We start from the raw sequence: 25604 nt of genomic DNA, 5'->3' as shown, positions 1-25604 counted from the left end.
CGCGTCATCGCCTGCCCTTCCGCTCGCCGCTGTTGTTGGAAGCGTTGCTATGGGGATCATCAACACAGTGCTGTTCAATCACAAGGGGACACATTCGTCAATGTACATTAGACACAAATGAGGTCAAATACTTTTACATGTAAAACAGAAAAACTAAACACAATAAAGCTATGCCAACGTGATCAAACACATTTTGGCATGTTTACACTAAATCATGAAAGGGAAAGTGCGAGTGATTCAGTATTTGCTGAGAAAACAATGGAGTTCATTTCTCTCATTTAACCCAAGGGGGCCACAGGCTCCTGTCTCAGAAATAAGTCTGGCCTCCTGCTGAAGCAATAATTGGTCCAGATTACCACCTCTATGGGGCACAAAAACCTGTTTCAGGCCCATGAATCCTAATGATTCCGCGTTCCCACTATGATGCTCTCGCATATGCATGATAAAACGGCCAGCACCTATACCTGTCGCTATTGAGTTGACATGCTCTTGAAATCTCGTGCAGATCATACGGGTCGTTTGGCCGATATAGAAGCGATTACATGAGCAAGTGATTGCGTACACGGTATTTTTAGATCGGCAATGCAAGAACTGCTTGAAATAAATTGTTCTAGCGCCAAATCGTGCACTTTTTCCAACCTTAAATTGAGTGCAGTGGTTGCAATTTCCGCATCTAAAATTCCCCTGAGGGATGTTCCTTTGCAGCCAATTTTGCTCATGAACCGCCCTAAACTCACTATCCACAATAACATCACCAATTGTCTGTGCTTTCCTAAATGAGATTAATGGTCTGTTTTTAATAAATTTGGTACTACTCTCACTCGCCTGGAGTTCACACCAATGCTTTTGGATGATAGCCTTAATTTTATCTGCCATTGGGGAATAATCGAACACGCATGTGAATGCCTGTGTGTTCGATTGATCATTTTTGTTTTTATTCTTAGTGGCCCTCTTTCTGTTAATAAGGAGATCTTCCCGCTTGCGGGCATCTGCCCTTCCGGAAGGCCAGGTTCAAGTCATCCATATCATAGCCCCTTACGGACAATCTGACCGCCAGCTCTTTGCTTTGGGAGACAAAGTCATCCCTTTTAACGTTATTACGTTTTAGTCTGACAAATTGTCCATATGGAATGGCTTGGATAGTATGTGGAGTGTGGAAACTCGACCGGAGGAGCACGGAATTAGTGGCGGTGTCTTTTCTATGTCCTTTGCTTAGGACAAAATTGTCCTCAACATACAACTCAAGGTCAAGGAATTGTAAGCTGGGATTGGCCAGCATCCCTGTGAATTGCATGTTGAGGTCATTATGGTTAATATAACCAAGAAATTGATCAAATTCACCCACCGTGCCCCTCCAGGTCAAGACCACATCATCCACATACCGATACCAAACGCCAATCTTGGATCGAAAAGGGTTGTTAGGTCCCAGGACATATCTCCTCTCCCATGCCCAAAGAAACAAATTGGAAAAGGTGGGGGCCACAGGTGTTCCCATGGCCACACCCGATCGTTGTAGGTACCACCTATCATGGAAAAGAAACACGTTATGTGAAAGCACAAAATCCAAACATTGCATCAAAAACTCTACCCAATGTGGTTCCTCCCCGCATTCAATCAGAAGCTCCCCAATAATGTAAATCCCCCGATTTTGGGGGATGCGGGTGTATAGGTTGACAACGTCAATAGATGCCAGGGTCTCTCTTTCCCCAAGTTCCACACCCACGACCTTGCCCAGAGCGTCCAAGGTGTCAGCCAGGTGGGTGCTAACCACCCTGAGAAAGGGTCTCAAATGGTAGTCCAAAAATCTGGACAAAGGTTCAGTAAGTGAACCCCTGGCTGACACAATTGGACGCCCCGGGGGGGCCACAGGGTTTTTGTGGACCTTGGGGAGAAAGTACCAGACCGGCTTTCTAGGGTACTCGGGCAGCAGACCTTCTCCCATTTGTTTGGTTAAAAGCCCTTTTTCCACCCCCTTTCTAAGGAGGGTTTGCAACAAAGACTTGTCTTGAGGTAACGGATTGCTCTTCAGCTTCTCATAGAATCTATCAGATCCCTCTAGCTGTCTTAGGGCTTCATTAACGTAATACTCCCTAGACATCACCACGAGGTTGCCCCCCTTGTCCGCTTTTTTCAGGACTAGCTGTTTGTTATCCTTAAGCCAATCGAGTGCTGCCCTTTCCTCCTTGGTGATGTTGGGTTTGGCTTCTGGGTAAATCAACGCTTGCATGTCCTGCAAGACCTTCCTACTAAGAATGTCAACCGCTGAACCTGGAGATGTTCTGAATTCCTTAACAGATTTACATGGGCGAAAAAGTTCCTTAGGCAGATCAGTTGCATCAACCTGCATCTCTGCATCACCATTGCTCTCAGACCATAGTTGTTCCAGATTGTTCAAAGCTTCAAGATCTTGTGTGCTATCTAGGTCGCGGACCAAGAATCCTAAATTGCTTATTGTGGTATGACTGTTAAGACGGATCTCATCCGCTGATAGATTCCCTTTGCTTTCTTGCCACAGGGCAATATTCAGCCTCCGTGTCGACTTGTACCAGTCTACCTCAAAGTTAAATTTGTTAAATTGACATGTCAAGGAAAAATTTAGTCCCTTTTTGAGGAGTGACTCACTGCCCTCGGGTAATTCCACTCCAGAGATATTGATTATCTGGAGCTCTTTATCCATCTCCATTGTTTGGAGTATTTCTATCTCCTCTTGCGTTTGCCCTTCCCATAGGTCCCCCTTCCCCAAGTAACCCTTTTGGTCGGGGTTTTGGTGGAACTTGGGCCTTCCCCCTCGTCCTCGTCTGATAGCTCTTCTAAAGGGACTTCTACACATTTTCTCTTTGGGGGGGGTTTCAAAGCTGGTTTGGGCTTATTTCTTGCTTGAGGTTTGGGTTTGGGTCGCTCACCCTCCTCCTCAGGGCTTGAATTACTTCCCGAATCCGTGGTCCAATAACCTTTGTTATCAGACGGTTGTTTCCTTTTCCGATTTCTTTGACGTCTTGTTGGTTGTCCCCAATCAAATACCTTGCCCTCTTTGAAATCCTGTCGGTCCCGTCTGAATTTGCTTAACTTTCTTTGTTTGATGTCGTCTTGGATTGGAACTAGTCGGTTTTCAATTTTTTCCTCGATTTTAGTTAATTGGTCCACAGACATCAGTTTAAGAAATTCCTCCTTGCACTGTGTGATTTCGGCCACTGTTGTATTGTATTCCCGCTCAGTTCTTCTAAGCACAATAGATTGTAATCTTAGAGCATGCTGCAGATGTTCATCATCCCACTCCTTCATGAATTCTGAGTCATTCCTGTATTCACTCGCTTCCCTGTAGTTTCTGAAGCCTCTGGACGCTATCTGTTTTGACTCGTAGCGTTTGAGTGAGGCTACGGTCCAAAAAAGTTTGACCTCCTTGTCTGATAGACGACTGAGATCTTGCTCAATCACCTTCACCCCCACTGTTCTGCTGGAACTCGACCCGCTTGCTGTGTCTGTGAAAAATGTTTCCCAATCGGACCTACCCACTTGGAGGCGTTTGGTACCTGCAGTTGCCGTTTCCACGGAAGGTCCAGGAGCCTCAGTGATAGGCACTTCTGTTTCTTGCATCTGTGCACAGTATGAGAGTCTGTAACATACACAAAAATAAGAAAAAAGACTGGCACTAAATGTGAACAAAAATGCTGGGTCCGATTCACCGGATCTCGTATTCAAAGCTTGCACGTGCAACTCAGAACGCAGTGATGTATAATGAGCAAAAAGAGGAATGGAGGCACTGTGCTTGCAAAAAAGATATACCTTTTAATCCTTGGTGAAGAGACACATCGGGGTAGACAGTGGGGGTGAGGGAGGCCTGACAGCTGTTTCGCTTAAAAACAAAGCTTCCTCAGAGGCCAAGGGAAAGAACAACAATACCCAAGTGAGATCAGCATTAAATAGTTTCACCTACCGCTTGAAAAATGGTCAAGAACGCCCAGACACAAATGAGGTCAAATACTTTTACATGTAAAACAGAAAAACTAAACACAATAAAGCTATGCCAAGTTGCCAACGTGATCAAACACATTTTGGCATGTTTACACTAAATCATGAAAGGGAAAGTGCGAGTGATTCAGTATTTGCTGAGAAAACAATGGAGTTCATTTCTCTCATTTAACCCAAGGGGGCCACAGGCTCCTGTCTCAGAAATAAGTCTGGCCTCCTGCTGAAGCAATAATTGGTCCAGATTACCACCTCTATGGGGCACAAAAACCTGTTTCAGGCCCATGAATCCTAATGATTCCGCGTTCCCACTATGATGCTCTCGCATATGCATGATAAAACGGCCAGCACCTATACCTATATCGGCCAAACGACCCGTATGATCTGCACGAGATTTCAAGAGCATGTCAACTCAATAGCGACAGGTATAGGTGCTGGCCGTTTTATCATGCATATGCGAGAGCATCATAGTGGGAACGCGGAATCATTAGGATTCATGGGCCTGAAACAGGTTTTTGTGCCCCATAGAGGTGGTAATCTGGAACAATTATTGCTTCAGCAGGAGGCCAGACTTATTTCTGAGACAGGAGCCTGTGGCCCCCTTGGGTTAAATGAGAGAAATGAACTCCATTGTTTTCTCAGCAAATACTGAATCACTCGCACTTTCCCTTTCATGATTTAGTGTAAACATGCCAAAATGTGTTTGATCACGTTGGCATAGCTTTATTGTGTTTAGTTTTTCTGTTTTACATGTAAAAGTATTTGACCTCATTTGTGTCTAATGTACATTGACGAATGTGTCCCCTTGTAATTGAACAGCACTGTGTTGATGATCCCCATAGCAACGCTTCCAACAACAGCGGCGAGCGGAAGGGCAGGCAATGACGCGGAAAGCGGAAGTGCTCACGCGCATGAGCGGGGAGACTCGCAGCTCACTGTATGGTTGGAGCAGCGTAGAGGTCACTTCCGCTGGGCGGAGCCATGTTGCCGGAATTCCGTACTCGCCGCGTCTGGGCGTTCTTGACCATTTTTCAAGCGGTAGGTGAAACTATTTAATGCTGATCTCACTTGGGTATTGTTGTTCTTTCCCTTGGCCTCTGAGGAAGCTTTGTTTTTAAGCGAAACAGCTGTCAGGCCTCCCTCACCCCCACTGTCTACCCCGATGTGTCTCTTCACCAAGGATTAAAAGGTATATCTTTTTTGCAAGCACAGTGCCTCCATTCCTCTTTTTGCTCATTATACATCACTGCGTTCTGAGTTGCACGTGCAAGCTTTGAATACGAGATCCGGTGAATCGGACCCAGCATTTTTGTTCACATTTAGTGCCAGTCTTTTTTCTTATTTTTGTGTATGTTACAGACTCTCATACTGTGCACAGATGCAAGAAACAGAAGTGCCTATCACTGAGGCTCCTGGACCTTCCGTGGAAACGGCAACTGCAGGTACCAAACGCCTCCAAGTGGGTAGGTCCGATTGGGAAACATTTTTCACAGACACAGCAAGCGGGTCGAGTTCCAGCAGAACAGTGGGGGTGAAGGTGATTGAGCAAGATCTCAGTCGTCTATCAGACAAGGAGGTCAAACTTTTTTGGACCGTAGCCTCACTCAAACGCTACGAGTCAAAACAGATAGCGTCCAGAGGCATCAGAAACTACAGGGAAGCGAGTAAATACAGGAATGACTCAGAATTCATGAAGGAGTGGGATGATGAACATCTGCAGCATGCTCTAAGATTACAATCTATTGTGCTTAGAAGAACTGAGCGGGAACACAATACAACAGTGGCCGAAATCACACAGTGCAAGGAGGAATTTCTTAAACTGACGTCTGTGGACCAATTAACTAAAATCGAGGAAAAAATTGAAAACCGACTAGTTCCAATCCAAGACGACATCAAACAAAGAAAGTTAAGCAAATTCAGACGGGACCGACAGGATTTCAAAGAGGGCAAGGTATTTGATTGGGGACAACCAACAAGACGTCAAAGAAATCGGAAAAGGAAACAACCGTCTGATAACAAAGGTTATTGGACCACGGATTCGGGAAGTAATTCAAGCCCTGAGGAGGAGGGTGAGCGACCCAAACCCAAACCTCAAGCAAGAAATAAGCCCAAACCAGCTTTGAAACCCCCCCCCAAAGAGAAAATGTGTAGAAGTCCCTTTAGAAGAGCTATCAGACGAGGACGAGGGGGAAGGCCCAAGTTCCACCAAAACCCCGACCAAAAGGGTTACTTGGGGAAGGGGGACCTATGGGAAGGGCAAACGCAAGAGGAGATAGAAATACTCCAAACAATGGAGATGGATAAAGAGCTCCAGATAATCAATATCTCTGGAGTGGAATTACCCGAGGGCAGTGAGTCACTCCTCAAAAAGGGACTAAATTTTTCCTTGACATGTCAATTTAACAAATTTAACTTTGAGGTAGACTGGTACAAGTCGATACGGAGGCTGAATATTGCCCTGTGGCAAGAAAGCAAAGGGAATCTATCAGCGGATGAGATCCGTCTTAACAGTCATACCACAATAAGCAATTTAGGATTCTTGGTCCGCGACCTAGATAGCACACAAGATCTTGAAGCTTTGAACAATCTGGAACAACTATGGTCTGAGAGCAATGGTGATGCAGAGATGCAGGTTGATGCAACTGATCTGCCTAAGGAACTTTTTCGCCCATGTAAATCTGTTAAGGAATTCAGAACATCTCCAGGTTCAGCGGTTGACATTCTTAGTAGGAAGGTCTTGCAGGACATGCAAGCGTTGATTTACCCAGAAGCCAAACCCAACATCACCAAGGAGGAAAGGGCAGCACTCGATTGGCTTAAGGATAACAAACAGCTAGTCCTGAAAAAAGCGGACAAGGGGGGCAACCTCGTGGTGATGTCTAGGGAGTATTACGTTAATGAAGCCCTAAGACAGCTAGAGGGATCTGATAGATTCTATGAGAAGCTGAAGAGCAATCCGTCACCTCAACACAAGTCTTTGTTGCAAACCCTCCTTAGAAAGGGGGTGGAAAAAGGGCTTTTAACCAAACAAATTGGAGAAGGTCTGCTGCCCGAGTACCCTAGAAAGCCGGTCTGGTACTTTCTCCCCAAGGTCCACAAAAACCCTGTGGCCCCCCCGGGGCGTCCAATTGTGTCAGCCAGGGGTTCACTTACTGAACCTTTGTCCAGATTTTTGGACTACCATTTGAGACCCTTTCTCAGGGTGGTTAGCACCCACCTGGCTGACACCTTGGACGCTCTGGGCAAGGTCGTGGGTGTGGAACTTGGGGAGAGAGAGACCCTGGCATCTATTGACGTTGTCAACCTATACACCCGCATCCCCCAAAATCGGGGGATTTACATTATTGGGGAGCTTCTGATTGAATGCGGGGAGGAACCACATTGGGTAGAGTTTTTGATGCAATGTTTGGATTTTGTGCTTTCACATAACGTGTTTCTTTTCCATGATAGGTGGTACCTACAACGATCGGGTGTGGCCATGGGAACACCTGTGGCCCCCACCTTTTCCAATTTGTTTCTTTGGGCATGGGAGAGGAGATATGTCCTGGGACCTAACAACCCTTTTCGATCCAAGATTGGCGTTTGGTATCGGTATGTGGATGATGTGGTCTTGACCTGGAGGGGCACGGTGGGTGAATTTGATCAATTTCTTGGTTATGACCATAATGACCTCAACATGCAATTCACAGGGATGCTGGCCAATCCCAGCTTACAATTCCTTGACCTTGAGTTGTATGTTGAGGACAATTTTGTCCTAAGCAAAGGACATAGAAAAGACACCGCCACTAATTCCGTGCTCCTCCGGTCGAGTTTCCACACTCCACATACTATCCAAGCCATTCCATATGGACAATTTGTCAGACTAAAACGTAATAACGTTAAAAGGGATGACTTTGTCTCCCAAAGCAAAGAGCTGGCGGTCACATTGTCCGTAAGGGGCTATGATATGGATGACTTGAACCTGGCCTTCCGGAGGGCAGATGCCCGCAAGCGGGAAGATCTCCTTATTAACAGAAAGAGGGCCACTAAGAATAAAAACAAAAATGATCAATCGAACACACAGGCATTCACATGCGTGTTCGATTATTCCCCAATGGCAGATAAAATTAAGGCTATCATCCAAAAGCATTGGTGTGAACTCCAGGCGAGTGAGAGTAGTACCAAATTTATTAAAAACAGACCATTAATCTCATTTAGGAAAGCACAGACAATTGGTGATGTTATTGTGGATAGTGAGTTTAGGGCGGTTCATGAGCAAAATTTTGAAAATGGGGGAGAAACCGAGAGCCCAATATGGTGCAGTATGTTAATATGGAGAGGTCTGTTGTGAATAAATGAGATGATTATACTCACAAGGGTGGGTCGCCACAAAGGCAACCACTGGAAAGGCCGGCGGGGAGAATTGTAACCTGACCCCGCTCAGGTTAAAAAGTCGCTCTCTGTAGATAGGAGAAAATGGGGATACACCCCTCCACTAAGGGTGGACTAGATGATATTGAAATATGATAACAGAGGCGCCAAGCAGAATAAAATTAGTTAAAATTGTTAAAAAGGGGGAAGTGGGTGGACTCACCTCCCTTCTGAAAAAAATGGCCGGACAATGGACAGGTTACTTACAGTCTAAAGTAACATTTATTAGTAACTCCAAAAGTGCAACGCGTTTCACGGGTAACAGTCCCGCTTCTTCAGGCAAATGATTATTTGGAGGGTGCAAAATCAGGTCATGAACCAGGTAGAGCGCCTCTGTTAATGAGCAAAATTGGCTGCAAAGGAACATCCCTCAGGGGAATTTTAGATGCGGAAATTGCAACCACTGCACTCAATTTAAGGTTGGAAAAAGTGCACGATTTGGCGCTAGAACAATTTATTTCAAGCAGTTCTTGCATTGCCGATCTAAAAATACCGTGTACGCAATCACTTGCTCATGTAATCGCTTCTATATCGGCCAAACGACCCGTATGATCTGCACGAGATTTCAAGAGCATGTCAACTCAATAGCGACAGGTATAGGTGCTGGCCGTTTTATCATGCATATGCGAGAGCATCATAGTGGGAACGCGGAATCATTAGGATTCATGGGCCTGAAACAGGTTTTTGTGCCCCATAGAGGTGGTAATCTGGACCAATTATTGCTTCAGCAGGAGGCCAGACTTATTTCTGAGACAGGAGCCTGTGGCCCCCTTGGGTTAAATGAGAGAAATGAACTCCATTGTTTTCTCAGCAAATACTGAATCACTCGCACTTTCCCTTTCATGATTTAGTGTAAACATGCCAAAATGTGTTTGATCACGTTGGCATAGCTTTATTGTGTTTAGTTTTTCTGTTTTACATGTAAAAGTATTTGACCTCATTTGTGTCTAATGTACATTGACGAATGTGTCCCCTTGTGATTGAACAGCACTGTGTTGATGATCCCCATAGCAACGCTTCCAACAACAGCGGCGAGCGGAAGGGCAGGCGATGACGCGGAACGCGGAAGTGCTCACGCACATGAGCGGGGAGACTCGCAGCTCACTGTATGGTTGGAGCAGCGTAGAGGTCACTTCCGCTGGGCGGAGCCATGTTGCCGGAATTCCGTACTCGCCGCGTCTGGGCATTCTTGACTGTTTTTCAAGCGGTAGGTGAAACTATTTAATGCTGATCTCACTTGGGTATTGTTGTTCTTTCCCTTGGCCTCTGAGGAAGCTTTGTTTTTAAGCGAAACAGCTGTCAGGCCTCCCTCACCCCCACTGTCTACCCCGATGTGTCTCTTCACCAAGGATTAAAAGGTATATCTTTTTTGCAAGCACAGTGCCTCCATTCCTCTTTTTGCTCATCAAGAATTGAACTTTATCCCAATCAGTAGCTGATACCCCCTTTTACATGAGAAATCTATTCATTTTCACAAACAGACCATCAGGGGGCGCTGTATGGCTAATATTGTGGTGAAACCCCTCCCACAAAGAAATTCTGAGTACGTACTTTTGGCAGTTTCCTGTCTGTGCACCCTGTTGCATTGTGGGAAACAGCTGTTTCCAACTGCCAAACCAGCAAGCAGCATCTCCTTCCAGTGACATCTACCAGCAGTAAAAATGTCACCATGTGATAAATGTCAGAATATAAATCAGGGAGAGGAAAGATTTTACAATGGGCAAACACTGGCTAAATCATTTATACATAATTATTGTAAAAATGAAGCACTTTTTTTATTACATCATTTTCACTGGAGTTCCTCTCTAAGGGTGAGCGCCGTGGCCAGCAGTAAATGTGCGTGTGAACCGGCCCTTAATAATGTGCAATATTAACTATTCAAAATAAATAAATAAAAAAATTCTAAGTGTGAAAATAGCATGACCCACAATGCATCACTTTAGGCCAGTGTGTCGGTGAAGCCATACAATTCACACCCTTATAGATTTCCAGCATGAGGTTGGTCTTCAAAGGGAAATTAACTTGCATTGTGTCTAGTGTATGTCCAATTCCAGAATACAGTGTTGGTGCTGGTGGGGGGAGGAGGGGGGGGGGGGCTGTATGGACATGTCGCCAGCCTGCATGCTAGTGACTTGTCTGTAATTAGGGGCGGGGTGTAAGCGAGAGGTGCACAGTCTGTTGGTCATTGGGGGTCGCTAAAGTTCAGGCATGCCAGATCTTAAGTGGAGGCTGCTAACTTCGCACTATTGTGCATATATTAAAATTATTTACTTCATATTATTGTGCATACTGTATATTCCCTTCACTATATTCTGCATATATTAGTTACTTCACATTGTTGTGCGTATATTCACATTATTCACTTCACAATATTGTGCAAATGTTTACATTATTCATTTCTTATTATTGTGCATATACTGTATTTTTGGACTATAAGACCCCCAAATGTGGGGGGGAAAAGTCACTGCGCCTTATAGTCCAAATGTAGGGAGTTCCTGACTTGTGAACACCTGCCAATAAGAACCTCCAACCTGCCGCAATATCGGGGACTCCCTGTACTGTGCCCATGCAGAGGAGAACACAGGGGTACAGAGGACGGCACAGGGGGACACAAAGGTGCATAGAGGAGGACACAGGGGTACAGAGGACGGCACAGGGGGACACAAAGGTGCATAGAGGAGGACACAGGGGTACAGAGGACGGCACAGGGAGACACAAAGGTGCATAGAGGAGGACACAGGGGTACAGAGGACGGCACAGGGGGACACAAAGGTGCATAGAGGAGGACACAGGGGTACAGAGGACAGCACAGGGAGACACAAAGGTGCATAGAGGAGGACACAGGGGTACAGAGGACGGCACAGGGGGACACAAAGGTGCATAGAGGAGGACACAGGGGTACAGAGGACAGCACAGGGGGACACAAAGGTGCATAGAGGGGGACACAAGGGGTACAGAGGAGGGCACAGGGGTACAGAGGACGGCACAGGGGGACACAAAGGTGCATAGAGGAGGGCACAGGGGTAAAGAGGACGGCACAGGGGGACACAAAGGTGCATTGAGGGGGACACAAGGGGCATAGAGGCGGACAGATGGTGGGCACATGTTGGACACAGGAGGAGACAAGAGGTACAGAGGGGGCATAATCCACAAGATGCCCCTTCACCATGGATGCACCAGGTTTAGTATATATTTTTCCCCTGGTGTTTGTCCTCTAACCTAGGTGGTCTTATGGTCAGGAGCGTCTTATAGTCCGAAAAATACAGTATTCACATTATTCAGTTCACATTATTGTGTACATTTTTACATTATTCCTTTCTTATTATCGTGTTAATATGAATATGATTAATCACAAAGGGTTACATCGTTATCTTGGCTGTGAGATGAAATGTTGTTTCTACCTATTGAGCTGAACATTCCTTTGGTCAGGAGAACATTGTTAGACTGAAATCCAACCGGCCCTGGAGACAAAAAACAGCGTCACAGAGAGGTCATTAGACGGATGTGGTTGGCCTTAAACAAGTCATTGTAAATTTAAAGATGATATTCACTTTATTTATTTTTTTACACCAACATTCCCTCCCCAGGTAACCCCAACCCCGCCCAAAAAATCTTGATGCAAATTTATGCAAACATATACACCTTGGAAATAAGGCAATCAAATACAGCGGCAACAAGATTTAACCACTTCTCCCAAAAGGCGTTTTTACCCTGACGGACAAGAGCGATTTTCACCTTTCAGTGCTCCTCCCTTTCATTTGCCAATAGCTTAATCACTACTAATCACAATGAAACGATCTATATCTTGTTTTTTTTCCACCACCAATTGGGCTTTTTTGGAGTTGATATTTGTTTTCAGTAATTACTTTATTTTCTATGCATTTTAAGGGGAAAACAAGAAAAAAATGAAAAAATTCACTATCTCTCCAATTTCATCCCCTATAGTTTTAATATAAACACTGCTACTGTACATAAAACCCACACATTTTATCTGCCTACTTGTCCTAGTACAAAGTATGGTGACAATATAGTATTTGGAAATAAAGGTGTATTTTTTCTTTAGTGGGTTTTTTTTCCCACTATTTTCATGTGCACGTGAATGCACATGCATGTGCGGGAGCGCGCACGCGCACACACGCGCACAGCGGCAGCAGCACTGTCTGACATATAAAAACATCCTAGAGCCGTTAAGAGGCTCTAGCAGGACGTTTTTATAAGTCAGCTTGTCATTAAGTGGTTAATTAACCAATTTTGCCAGGCGCATACATTTACATAAAAGTATCGTAATATGTGCATCAAGATTGAGATATTAGCATCCCATTGACCAACCTTCGTTACATTTGAGGATATCTCAGAATCCTCCTTTTTTCATTGACTATCTGCTTCGTCCAGAAGGCTCAGATTACAGACACCCCCTGCAGGGTCCTATTACATGCAAGGTTTCTTACAAAGACCCTTTCTTGAGGGTATTCTACTTACATTCATGAACAGAGAAGAAGTTCCCAACTCCGTGTCCGGTTCCATGACCATAGTTCAGGCCGGCCTGCCACAGGGCTTGTCTGGCAAACGCTTCTATGTTTCTACCTGCATGAAAGAGCGGAAAGGAATCATTCAAACATTGCCTTCCAAATAAAGACCAGCGCCAACTGCAGCTTGTACAGAATGCTGCCGCAAGTCTGTCACCAAGCCAACCCGCCATTGCCACATAACACCCATCCTGCCATTGCCACATACTATAACACCCATCCTTTGCTCACTACACTGGCTACCCAGAAAATGGAGAATTCTTTTCAAAATCAACATGCTAACATTCAAATCCCTACACGACCTAGGCCCCATATAACTGAAGGATTTGCTGCATCTTCACACACCTTCCACAACCTCAGAACAAAAAGATGCAATAACTTGACCACCCCCAGAGTTCAACTAAAAACCTTTGGAGTCACAGCTTTCTGTCATGCTGCCCCTACCCTGTGGAATGCCTTGCCTTAATCAAGACAGCTCCAACCCTGGACACGCTTAAATCAAAACTGAAAGCCACCTGTTTAGTCTGACATTTATGATCACATAACTTTCCCCTGTACACATCACTATTTACTGACCTGCGACAAGCTTATGCACTTTGGGTGCTACAGGAGAAAAGCGCTTTACAAATGTTTCGTTGTTGATTGTGGTTGTGGATTCTGATACCGATGTGGCAGAGAGAGTAAAGTGTGACATGTCAGGAGGTTTACCAACTTGAAGTGCCTCTCGCCCTTCATGTACAAATCTTGTATCTCAATTCCTGAAGCAACCTGTACAATGCGAATGTTCAACACTCGGCAGAAAGAGTTTCCCATTTCTAATTGGCAGCGGAGTTTAACTTTAATTTTAAGGCGTGTCCAGAGCCGGCTCATCCACAAGGCAATCCTAGGCATCTGCCTAGGGCGTGTAGAGAGTCTAGGGGCCTGGTGGATGCTAGCCCTCACCAAATCTAACTAAAAAAGCCAGGTTACCATCAGTGGTGGGCAATAATTGCTATCTTGCCTAGGGGCTCCTTGTCATCTTAATCCTTTTCTGGGTGTCCAGGTGATTCTGGCTGTGTGATACATAAACTATTCAGAATTATGAAATAAATAAGGCTATGCCCTTACCAGACGTTCCTGGTGGGAACACCAGCCGGCTCAGCTCAATATTTCCCATGAGCACCCGGGTGTAGGCCTCCTGCAAGATGAAGTACAGGTCTATAAGTCAGGTGTGAGAGGTGAGGTGGTCCTCCGGCTACACATGGAGGTGAGAGAGGCCAGGGGGTCCTCCGACTACACAGGGAGGTGAGAGGTGAGGGGGTCCTCCGGCTACACAGGGAGGTTAGAGAGGCCAGGGGGTCCTCCGGCTACACAGGGAGGTGAGATGTGAGGGGGTCCTCCGGCTACACAGGGAGGTGAAATGTGAGGGGGCCCTCCGGCTACACAGAGAGGTGAGGGGGTCCTCCGGCTACACAGGAAGGTGAGATGTGAGGGGGTCCTCCGGCTACACAGAGAGGTGAGGGGGCCCTCCGGCTACACAGAGAGGTGAGAGGTGAGGGGGTCCTCCGGCTACACAGGAAGGTGAGATGTGAGGGGGTCCTCCGGCTACACAGAGAGGTGAGGGGGTCCTCCGGCTACACAGGGAGGTGAGAGGTGAGGGGGTCCTCCGGCTACACAGGGAGGTGAGAGGTGAGGGGGTCCTCCAGCTACACAGGGAGGTGAGAGGTGAGGGGGTCCTCCAGCTACACAGGGAGGTGAGAGGTGAGGGGGTCCTCCAGCTACACAGGGAGGTGAGAGGTGAGGGGGTCCTCCGGCTACACAGGGAGGTGAGATGTGAGGGGGCCCTCCGGCTACACAGGGAGGTTAGAGAGGAGAGGGGGCCCTCCGGCTACACAGGGAGGTGAGAGCCCCACCAAGACAGTCCCGGAAATTAACAATTTTATTAACAATAAATAAATAGCACCACCTATCTCATGAATGAATAATCTATCTACAGTCAAGCCAGCACCATCCGTAATGTATTAGCTCTTTTATTAGTTAAAATAGCAGGACAGCCATCTTTACAGCGTGTAACATCGCATCATTACGGATGGTGCTGGCTTGACTGTGGAGGAGCTGCTGAAACGTCTGGAGTGCAGAGACGCTGCAAGCTTAAGCACATCTATTATTTCCTCTCCTTGGGTGCTTGCTTCACACTGACGTTTATTGGATTGCACTGCACTGGGGGCAGACAGCAACATGGAGATGGAACATGAAAGCACAAGTGAGATCTATTCATTCTCAGAGGAAGACACCAATCGGATTTTATCAGCAGCCGCCAAAAGTGGTTCCTTCCTACAGAAACCTGATGAGAAATTAATTAAGAGAGATCTGGAGCAAGACGTTGATTAACTATGAATTACATGCCGCAACATTGGCGGAGTACCATCAACAAAAAAAGATCCCAAGATCATTGAGAGCACAAGTAGCGCCCATGATGTTTTCTCGGGAAAAGGATTTCTGTGGCGTTTGGGAACGCATATGGAACCGAGCGTCTTTTGATGCGATGTTACACGCTGTAAAGATGGCTGTCATGCTATTTTAACTAATAAAAGAGCTAATACATTACGGATGGTGCTGGCTTGACTGTGGAGGAGCTGCTGAAACGTCTGGAGTGCGGAGACGCTGCAAGCTTAAGCACATCTATTATTTGCTCTCCTTGGGTGCTTGCTTCACACTGACGTTTATTGAATAATCTATCTAGAAACACTTACCTTTTCAAAGGAGGAAGGTTTCCCCCAGTGGACAGTCCTGGTAATGTCAGTGGTCCCATCCCTACCAAACCACAGAAAAATAAAGATAGTCTTACTTTTCATAGCGTCTAGAAAACTATATTGGTATTTAAAAATATTTATGCATTGCTGCCACAATCCCTTGAAGCAGTTTCCTGTTTTCTCCAGCGGCTCTTTGACTAGGGTTTGGGGTGAGATCACAATGGTACTGGCTACACTCTGCGGCCTTCCTTACAGCAGCAGACAGCTGAGCGATGAGTCATCAGTGTGCTGCTGATCTGCACAGTCTGTTTAGTATATCCTAACACATTTTCATTGGCTGAACCACACAAGGGAGGGTGCTAAATACACACTGGTGTATTTGAGAAGTGTAATTTCTTACCTTCTCAGAAGGACAAATCAACATTTAACCTCTTGCCGACTGCTCCACGCCGATTGGTGTGAGCAGTGCGGCAACCCCTGGACCACTCCATGCCAATTGGCGTAAATGGCTTTCTATGGGGTTTACAGGAGATTGCGCGCGCCGATCCATCTCCACTCTGATTACGGAGCTCCGCTCCGCCTTCAGTCTACTAGCGGCTATCGCTGCTCGGAGACAAAACCCCCGTCTAATAAGTCTGTACAGCACTGCCATCTTAGACAGCGCTGTACTGGGGACAGCCGTGCGACACAGCTGTCCCCCTGGGGGAGACAGGAGCGATCAGACTCCACCAACAGAAAGCTCTGGTGGTGGGGAAAAATGGGGCGGGGGGGGGGGGGGAGATCACTTGTGTACTGTGTTATATGGCCCTGCAGCAAGGTCTTAAAGCTGTAGTGGCCTGTTTTGATAAAAATGGCCTGGTCACTAGGGAGGTTTAACACTGCGGTCCTTAAAGGGATACTGTAGGGGGTCGGGGGAAAATGAGTTGAACTTAACCGGGGCTTCTAACGGTCCCCAGCAGACATCCTGTGCCCGCGCAGCCACTCACCGATGCTCCAGCCCCGCCTCCGGTTCACTTCTGGAATTTCAGACTTTAAAGTCTGAAAACCACTGCGCCTGCGTTGCCATGTCCTCGATCCCGCTAATGTCACCAAGAGCGCACAGCGCAGGCCCAGTATGGTCTGTATCTGCGCAGTACACTCCTGGTGACATCAGCGGGAGCGAGGACACGGGCGTGCAGGCGCAGTGGTTTTCAGACTTTAAAGTCAGAAATTCCAGAAGTGAACCGGAGGCGGGGCCGGAGCATTGGGGAGTGGCTGCGCTGAACACAGGATGTCTGCGGGGGACCATTAGAAGCCCCGGGTAAGTTCAGCTCATTTTCCCCCGACCCCCCTACAGTATCCCTTTAAGTGGTTAATGTAAAAAGGAATGTTTATTCGTGCACCGTTTCACGGGTCTTGGCCTGCTTCCTCGGGGCAATACAAGTGCCTGTAGACTTTGATCGAAAGATTGATTGGGTAGCCATTTTGAGTGATGTATGGGCACCCTTAACCTATAAGGTGTTAGTGTTCTTATACTTTAAAGGGACTCTGTAGTGACAATAAAAGGTGACAATTTACAGGGGGGAGGTGATTACTTACAGATGGTCCCATGGAGGGGGAATACTTACAATCTGTGAGATCCTCCATCACATCCTTATTAGTATTGTGGTGGTATCGTGCCCAATACTCTGTTTTTCTATCAAACCTTTTTGTCTACTGAAAAGAGGCTCATTTAGTTGCAGCGCCGGCCTCCTTACTCAAGCCACACCCTCCCCGCACCACTGGATATCCTGATGAAAAGGTCAGTGGCTGTAACACCCAGACCTCCCCTCCAATCAGCAGTGAGGGGTGGGGCCTGAATAGTGTGACAGCAGGAAGCCCGGCTGTAGTGGTTCCCCCCTGGAGATAAGGGACTTTACAACAGCAGCTCCAGAAGGGGTATACAAGTGGCTAAAATTGGGGGGGAAGGTGGAGGCCTGCCTTATTCTATATTGGGGGAGCTGCAAAGAAATGTTTAATGATAAATGGGCTCCATTATGTAGAATATTACAGCAATAATGATGATGATAGTGACAATAGTAGCCAGGGGCGTAACTAGAAATCACTGGGCCCCCCCGTGGCTGCATCCCTTGCAGGGTCTATTGTTACGCCCCTGATAGTAGCCTTTACCAGTGAATGAGGGATGATAGAGAAGGATAATACTGAGGGAGGGATGATTGTACAGAGAAGGCATACTCACAGATACTGCCCCCCGGAGTCCACCAGATACATCTCGCTCACACTCAGCTGACGGTTAGTCTCATTCGTAGCGCTGCAAAACAGAAAGCTTGACTTTTGAAAGAGGAAATTTAAAAAAAAAAAGACACCTGAAGTGGGTGGGATACGGAAGCTGCCATATTTATTTCATTTTAAACAATGCATATTGCTTGGCGGTCCTGCTGAGCAGTATTGCTTGCCAATTTTTGCCAAAGTCATTTGCAAAAAAAACTTTAGAGAAAATGCATTGTATTTGCAAACTATATCGCGAAAAATTGCAGAAATGCCAAAAAATCCATTATTTTTACCGCAAAAATTAGAAAAATCATTTTAGCATGACAGTTCATAACGAAAAAAAAAAGTTTGTTGTAGTGCGAAAGTCGGATTTAACACTATTTTTGTGAAAATTAATAATGCTAATGCATCCTCTGCCTCTAATACTTTTAGCCATAAATCCTGAACAAGTATTTGGTAGTAATTTTTTTACATTTTTTTTTATCATTTTTCCACTTGTTAAAGAGACACTGAAGCGAAAAAAAAAATATGATATAATGAATTGGTTGTGTAGTACGAATAATTACTAGAAGATTAGTAGCAAAGAAAATATTCTCATATTTTTATTTTCAGTTATATATTACGTTTTTTTAATAACATTGCACCATTCTCTAATATTTGCAGTTTACACACTACTCAGCATTCTAAATGATTTTACAGAGCAGGCTGTGAACTTTTTAACTGTCCTCTGCAGAAAAAACAAACAAACAATACAGTGACTGACACTTGATATAATAAGCTTCAGAAGACAGAGCTCTCTGAGACTTGACTTTGAAAGTCATGGAGCTCAGTGGCTCTTTTGCATAGATAACAACTGGAGTTTCTTAACTCTTCCTGTACTGAGAACAATATTAAACTTAGGTCTCTGCTCCTAATGTTTTATTTCTTAGCTTTACTACACATACAAATCATTAGATCATAATTTTTTTTAGCTTCAGTGTCTCTTTAAGTGCAGAAAAAGTTGTTTTGTAGGTAAGATGAAAAATGTCCTCCTGGGAGGAAAGTTAAAGGGTATCTGAAGTCATTTTTCTTTTTAACGTTAGATACTTTCCTCAGTAGGGGATGCCTCTGGATTGGACAAGAGACTTCTCTGGCCTTCCAAAGCCCCTCCCTCTTTTGCTGGGAACTAATTACAATATTCAATGTTAATGCTGAATATTGCTTGCGGCCTCTGCTCCCCTCCCTGTATGAGCATGGCAGCACTATGCAGGCCCAGGAAGGCCGCGCAGTAGCACGGAGGCGCCTGAGCACGGCTTTCTTCCTAATGCATGAGCAGCTCTGCGATACTGTGCATGTACGCTCGGACATGAAAGGGAGCGCAGCCACAGAGAGGAAGAGAGCCGCAGCCAGCAGCGGAGGGGGCGTGGATATCAGGGGGAACGCCTCTGCAGCATCCAGACGATTCTGCCTACTGATGTGAGCATTAACATTTGTTTAGGTTAACTTTAAATAACCACTCCAGCGAAAAAAGTAAGCAGTTAAAACCTGTCAGAACCAACAGGTTTTAAACTAATCCATCTCCGCATGGGGGATTCTCATGTTTTTCTGAGTTAATAGCATACTGCACGGTACAGGCTGCCAGTAGTAACTGTAATATTGCCGGGTGCTGTCTGTGCACGGCAATGTTATGACTAGTTAGTGCATCAGACCACATGTGGCTTACATATTATGAGATCAGAGTGGAGCAGAGCTGTGACGCTCGCTGTATTACCTGTAATGGGCAAGAGCTGCATTGAGACCTCCGGCAGAAATGGTTTCGAAGCTGGGCCCCTTGGCATAATCCTGCTTCCTGTAACACAGAATAGCTGCAATTATTACCGCCATCAATTGACTCTGCCCAGCTGTCTCACTTATACACGGAAACACCTGATTGGCCGGCTACTCTGAAACTGTAGTGTAGTGCAGTGTAGTGTAACTAGCAGGGGCAACAGGGTGTAGTGTAGTCTGTAGTGTAGCCGGTGGGGGTGGCAGGAGTTAGTGTAGTATAGTGTGTAGTGCAGTGTAGTGTAACTAGCAGGGGCTGCAGGGTGTAGTGTAGTGCAGTGTAGCCGGTGGGGGTGGCAGGAGTTAGTGTAGTATAGTGTGTAGTGCAGTGTAGTGTAACTAGCAGGGGCAGCAGGGTGTAGTGTAGTCTGTAGTGTAGCCGGTGGGAGTGGCAGGAGTTAGTGTAGTATAGTGTGTAGTGCAGTGCAGTGTAACTAGCAGGGGCTGCAGGGTGTAGTGTAGTGCAGTGTAGCCGCTAGCCGGTGGGGGTGGCAGGAGTTAGTGTAGTATAGTGTGTAGTGCAGTGTAGTGTAACTAGCAGGGGCAGCAGGGTGTAGTGTAGTCTGTAGTGTAGCCGGTGGGGGTGGCAGGAGTTAGTGTAGTATAGTGTGTAGTGCAGTGTAGTGTAACTAGCAGGGGCTGCAGGGTGTAGTGCAGTGTAGCCGCTAGCCGGTGGGGGTGGCAGGAGTTAGTGTAGTATAGTGTGTAGTGCAGTGTAGTGTAACTAGCAGGGGCTGCAGGGTGTAGTGTAGTGCAGTGTAGCCGGTGGGGGTGGCAGGAGTTAGTGTAGTATAGTGTGTAGTGCAGTGTAGTGTAACTAGCAGGGGCTGCAGGGTGTAGTGTAGTGCAGTGTAGCCGGTGGGGGTGGCAGGAGTTAGTGTAGTATAGTGTGTAGTGCAGTGTAGTGTAACTAGCAGGGGCTGCAGGGTGTAGTGTAGTGCAGTGTAGCCGGTGGGGGTGGCAGGAGTTAGTGTAGTATAGTGTGTAGTGCAGTGTAGTGTAACTAGCAGGGGCAGCAGGGTGTAGTGTAGTCTGTAGTGTAGCCGGTGGGAGTGGCAGGAGTTAGTGTAGTATAGTGTGTAGTGCAGTGTAGTGTAACTAGCAGGGGCTGCAGGGTGTAGTGTAGTGCAGTGTAGCCGGTGGGGGTGGCAGGAGTTAGTGTAGTATAGTGTGTAGTGCAGTGTAGTGTAACTAGCAGGGGCAGCAGGGTGTAGTGTAGTCTGTAGTGTAGCCGGTGGGAGTGGCAGGAGTTAGTGTAGTATAGTGTGTAGTGCAGTGTAGTGTAACTAGCAGGGGCTGCAGGGTGTAGTGTAGTGCAGTGTAGCCGGTGGGGGGTGGCGTGCCGCTAGTCTGGTGGGGGGTGGCATGCCGCTAGTCTGGTCTAGTGAAGACCAGAGCAGCGGCATGCACAGCTTCAACTCGCCGGAACAGGAGGAAGAATGTCCCGCCCACTGATGCCTGCTGCCAGCCACCGCCGCTGCAAATGTTCTGGAGGGAAGAGCCAGGAAGGGGAGCCCCAAGGTGAGGGAAGGGGGGGGGGGGAGACGTTTGCCCTTCCCCACTGCTCTGCACAACGCTCCACTCCACTGCGCTGCTCCCCTCCATATATGCTAGGGTGGACGACGTCCACTCTCCAAAAAAAGTAGGTGGACGTCGTCCACCCGCGTTCACGTAGGACTCGACCCCTTATCCCTAACATCTTTTCCTATTTCTTAAGCTTTTTTTATGTTCAGAGTGGGGGAAATTCGACTTGTGATCATGGCTTCAATGCTGAATTCCGACTCAAAACTGCATTCAAATCGGAATTCCTTTTCTATCCGTGATCATGATCACGACCAATTCGGAAGTGGGCGGAGTCGTGATCGGGATCCCTGGAATCAGTGATTGAGGGTATCTGAGCAACCCTGCGTGTAGCCACAAAAACATCTGATCTGAAGTGTAGTCCCCTGTATCGGAGGAAGGGAAGGTTAGTAGTTGGGGCCCCACACAGCTCTGGGCCCCCCTGCTAGGGGCTAGTAGCTGTTCCCCTCTAATTACACCCCTGAGAGCAAAGACAGGTGAATCTGATATCGAGCGTGTGTCCATCAGTGTGAGCGTGGTCAGTAGACTACTGAAAGAAAACGGAGGAGGGGAGCGACAGACGTTTTAGGATGGTTCATGTTAAAGAGGACCTGTAGTGAAAATAAAGAATAAAATTGCCTATTCTTCCACAATATTAATGAATAAATCATTTACTCAGTGTTTGCCCATTGTAAAATATTTCCTCTCACTAATTTACATTCTGAAATTTATCAGAGACAGTGACAACTTTAGTATCGGCAGGTGTATCACTGCGGAATGTTTCTTTACCGAGAGCTTCAAAGCCAGTACAAACTATACCTGGCCTCCCAGAATGCTCTGGGTGAGAGAATTCCACATAGCTAATTACCCTAGGCTGAGACATCACTGGGAGGGTTACAGTCAATATACAGCAATATATAGATATAAGAAGTGATTCTGATGCTGAAACCAGGATATTTAAATACCCAAGGTGACATGTGACATGATGAGATAGACATGTGTATGTACAGTGCCAAACACACTAATAACTAGGCCGTGTTCCTTTTCTTTCTCTGCTTGAAAGAGTTAAACATCAGGTATGCAAGTGACAGCTTCTGTCCGGGTCAGGACCAGGTCGGACTACAGCATAACCCCCACTGATTACTAATTACAGCCATAAATCACTTTCCTGTCAGTAAATGGCTTCCGAGAGCAGGAAAGAAATAAAAAGGGTCAATAATTCTTAGATTTGAGCTCTAGCATACTTCAATAAAGGTGTCAAACATTTACATTTAAACATTTATAAAATAAAACTGTGGGATATCTAAAAAAAGTCATTTTTGGGAGGAAGAGGATAGATAAAATTGTTTTTCGTATCAGTTTATTTTCACCTCGAATGTCCTGTAATGTAATGTACTATATGTCGCTACAGGGCCTCCTTAATAAGGATGTTGAAATGGTCCATAATGACAGCATTAGCAGGGATTTCAGTGGACAGGAAGTGGAGAGATCAGGCAGAGAAGTGATCTGAGAGAAAGGGAAGCAGAGCCAGGAGGTGAACAGATAAAGGTGAGAGGGGAAGTATGGGGCGGACTGCTTGGATGTCACAAGAAGGAACAGAAGTGAGTGGAGCAGAGCCGGGACAAGGTCCTCCAGCACCCAAGGCTGAGACACCAAAGTGCGCTCCTCCATCCCTCCCACCTCAGCCGTCACACACTGACTGCTATTAGACTAAGAGGCGCCACAGGTCCCACAACCTCCCCAACACCTTAATATCTAGTTATCTGGCTTGCAGTCACTGCTATGTATCCCTTTTTCTTATTTCTTTCTGCTTAATACACAATTAGGAATGACAGCTGAATGAATTGTGCGCCCCTTCCTACACTGCGCCCTGAGGCTGAAGCCTCTCCAGCCTATGCCTCGGCCCGGCCCTGGAGTGGAGTAATAGAGAAGAGATCAGAGGAGAGTGCCAACGCCACCAGCATGTCCCAATAATAATGGCCTCCATTCTGCTAGCTATGTGCGGTAAATATATATATTTTTTGTCCGTAAAATACCGCAATCGTGTTTTTCCATTTAGTTTTGTCAATTCTGATAGATTTTTCTGCATTTCAGAAAATGCGGTAAAAATTGCAGCAAAAGTGCGGTATTTCAGCTTGTGGTAAATAGTAATAATAGTCTGTAATCGTCTTCCATAACTTAGAATAGTCTTTGGTAGATGTTTTTTTTTCTTCAGGGGATGGGGGGGGGGGAGTATTGGATTATGCAGCAACCTATGGAAACATTATTTATAGACATCACCTTTGAAAAAAAAAAATCCAGTAAGTATTTGGAGTTTTATTTCTACTATTCTTTTCTATCACAAAGCCTAACACCACTGAAGCAGTAAACCAGCAAAATGCGCACAAGTTGACTTTACCGCCAGGTAGAGGCAGGTCTGAAACTGATCGGTGAATTATGTGCTAACATTCCCCCTATTTTTTCCATGAAAATTCCTATTTTCGGTAAAATATCACAAAGTACAGCACATTTTATGACCCAATTTACCCCATTTGGTAAATTATGACTAAAATCTACCAGAATAGCAACCTGCTTTTACTGCGTGCGGAAAAATATTTTGTATGCAGTAAAACGGACGCTGAGCCTACCAGAACCGAGGCCATTGTGTATTTGCTAAAATCAAAGATATGGTTATACTTGTGACTAGATCATCTTTTGTCGTTAAAAGTTTCCGCCGTAAGAAGTTATATGGGTAGCATTGTTCAATTGCCACTAACTGTGGCAAGCTAGTAACAAGTTAACGATTGGACAGAAGACCCCCAGGCACAGCCATGAAATGCCACAGGGTAGGACAATGCACAACATCCCATACATTTTTTTTTAAATAGACTTTCTTTTAAAAAGGTATATCTGATAAAAGCACAAAGGGGCATGATTAACAAACATGTAACGTTATGGCTGAGCAGGGCCCAACATTTAACATAAGCACTGTGTATATTTTAACGGTTGCACAGATTACGTAAACACGTTATTTAATTTGCGCAGTGGACATTAACCCTTAAAATCCCTTGTTCATGAATAAAGAGTAAGAAGAGATTTCCATGATATATCGAACACAACACAATGTAGTTGTTTTTGTTTTTACTTCTTTTACATAAGATGGATTTTAATTGGCAGTTATGAATGGGGGATAATGCTAGGGTCAGGCACTACTATAGACAGTAGTATTGGGGTCTTTCTAGCTTGATAGCAACTAAAAACTGGAGAAATTGAACAGTTTGACATCAGGCAGTATGATTAGGCTCGAAGAAGGTAGAGCGATAGGGGATGGTGCCCGTGCCTGTGGCTCTAAGAAGGCAGAAAGTCCATCAGAGTGATTGGGGATGGTGCCGGCCCCTGCGGCTCTAAGAAGGCAGAGTGATTGGGGACGGTCCAATCAATAAGATACCAATTTGGACTCAACCAATCATATCGAGAAGATTCTTCAAAACTTCCTATTTGCAGTGGTTATATAGCACATACACAGGGCCGGATTACCGACCAGGCAACAAAAGCAGTCGCTTGGGGCCCCATTCAGAGTCAAAAGGGGCCCCATTAGCACATAAACCAGCCCTTGCCATCCTGTCAGCGGTGGCTGGATGGTATAATGGTTAAAGAGACTCTGAGCAGTGCAGTAACTATGGAAAGATGCATATCATTTTAAAGCTCTCTTTCTCCTCTTTCCAATGATATATAAACAGCTGCTCTATGCCTTTTAGTTTTCGATTATATAGCACATACACAGGGCCGGATTACCGACCAGGCAACAAAAGCAGTCGCTTGGGGCCCCATTCAGAGTCAAAGGGGCCCCATTAGCACATAAACCAGCCCTTGCCATCCTGTCAGCGGTGGCTGGATGGTACAATGGTTAAAGAGACTCTGAGCAGTGCAGTAACTATGGAAAGATGCATATCATTTTAAAGCTCTCTTTCTCCTCTTTCTAATGATATATAAACAGCTGCTCTATGCCTTTTAGTTTTCAATATTTTCGCGATTGAAATCGCGGCCACTGGATGACTTTTCTCCAAAGTCAGCGGTGGCTGGATGGTATAATGGTTAAAGGGACTCTGAGCAGTGCAGTAGCTATGGAAAGATTCATATCATTTTAAAGCTCTCTTTCTCCTCTTTCCAATGATATATAAACAGCTGCTCTATGCCTTTTAGTTTTCGATATTTTCGCGATTGAAATCGCGGCCACAGGACAACTTTTCTCCAAAGTCAGCGGTGGCTGGATGGTATAATGGTTAAAGGGACTCTGAGCAGTGCAGTAACTATGGAAAGATGCATATCATTTTAAAGCTCTTTTTCTCCTCTTTCCAATGATATATAAACGGCTGCT

At 45.8% G+C, this 25604-nt stretch overlaps 1 protein-coding gene across 2 annotated transcripts in view; it reads right to left on the bottom strand.

Moving 5' to 3' along the window:
- The window catches only part of LOC137528026 (xaa-Pro aminopeptidase 2-like), a 124793-nt gene that overhangs the window by 4768 nt on the left and 94421 nt on the right, over positions 1 to 25604 (bottom strand). For both annotated transcript variants that reach the window (XM_068249247.1, XM_068249246.1), the window contains exons 13-18: positions 19635 to 19712; positions 17853 to 17924; positions 15635 to 15695; positions 14010 to 14079; positions 12856 to 12960; positions 11778 to 11837 (exon numbers count right to left, since the gene is read on the bottom strand). In XM_068249247.1, the coding sequence (XP_068105348.1) occupies positions 11778 to 11837; positions 12856 to 12960; positions 14010 to 14079; positions 15635 to 15695; positions 17853 to 17924; positions 19635 to 19712 (446 nt within the window). The remainder of the gene's footprint in view (positions 1 to 11777; positions 11838 to 12855; positions 12961 to 14009; positions 14080 to 15634; positions 15696 to 17852; positions 17925 to 19634; positions 19713 to 25604) is intronic.

The sequence above is a fragment of the Hyperolius riggenbachi genome, chromosome 8 (genome assembly GCF_040937935.1).
Source record: "Hyperolius riggenbachi isolate aHypRig1 chromosome 8, aHypRig1.pri, whole genome shotgun sequence".
Lineage (NCBI taxonomy): Eukaryota > Metazoa > Chordata > Amphibia > Anura > Hyperoliidae > Hyperolius > Hyperolius riggenbachi.
Note: the sequence above shows the minus strand (reverse complement) of the source record. Positions and strands in the feature narration are given on the sequence as shown.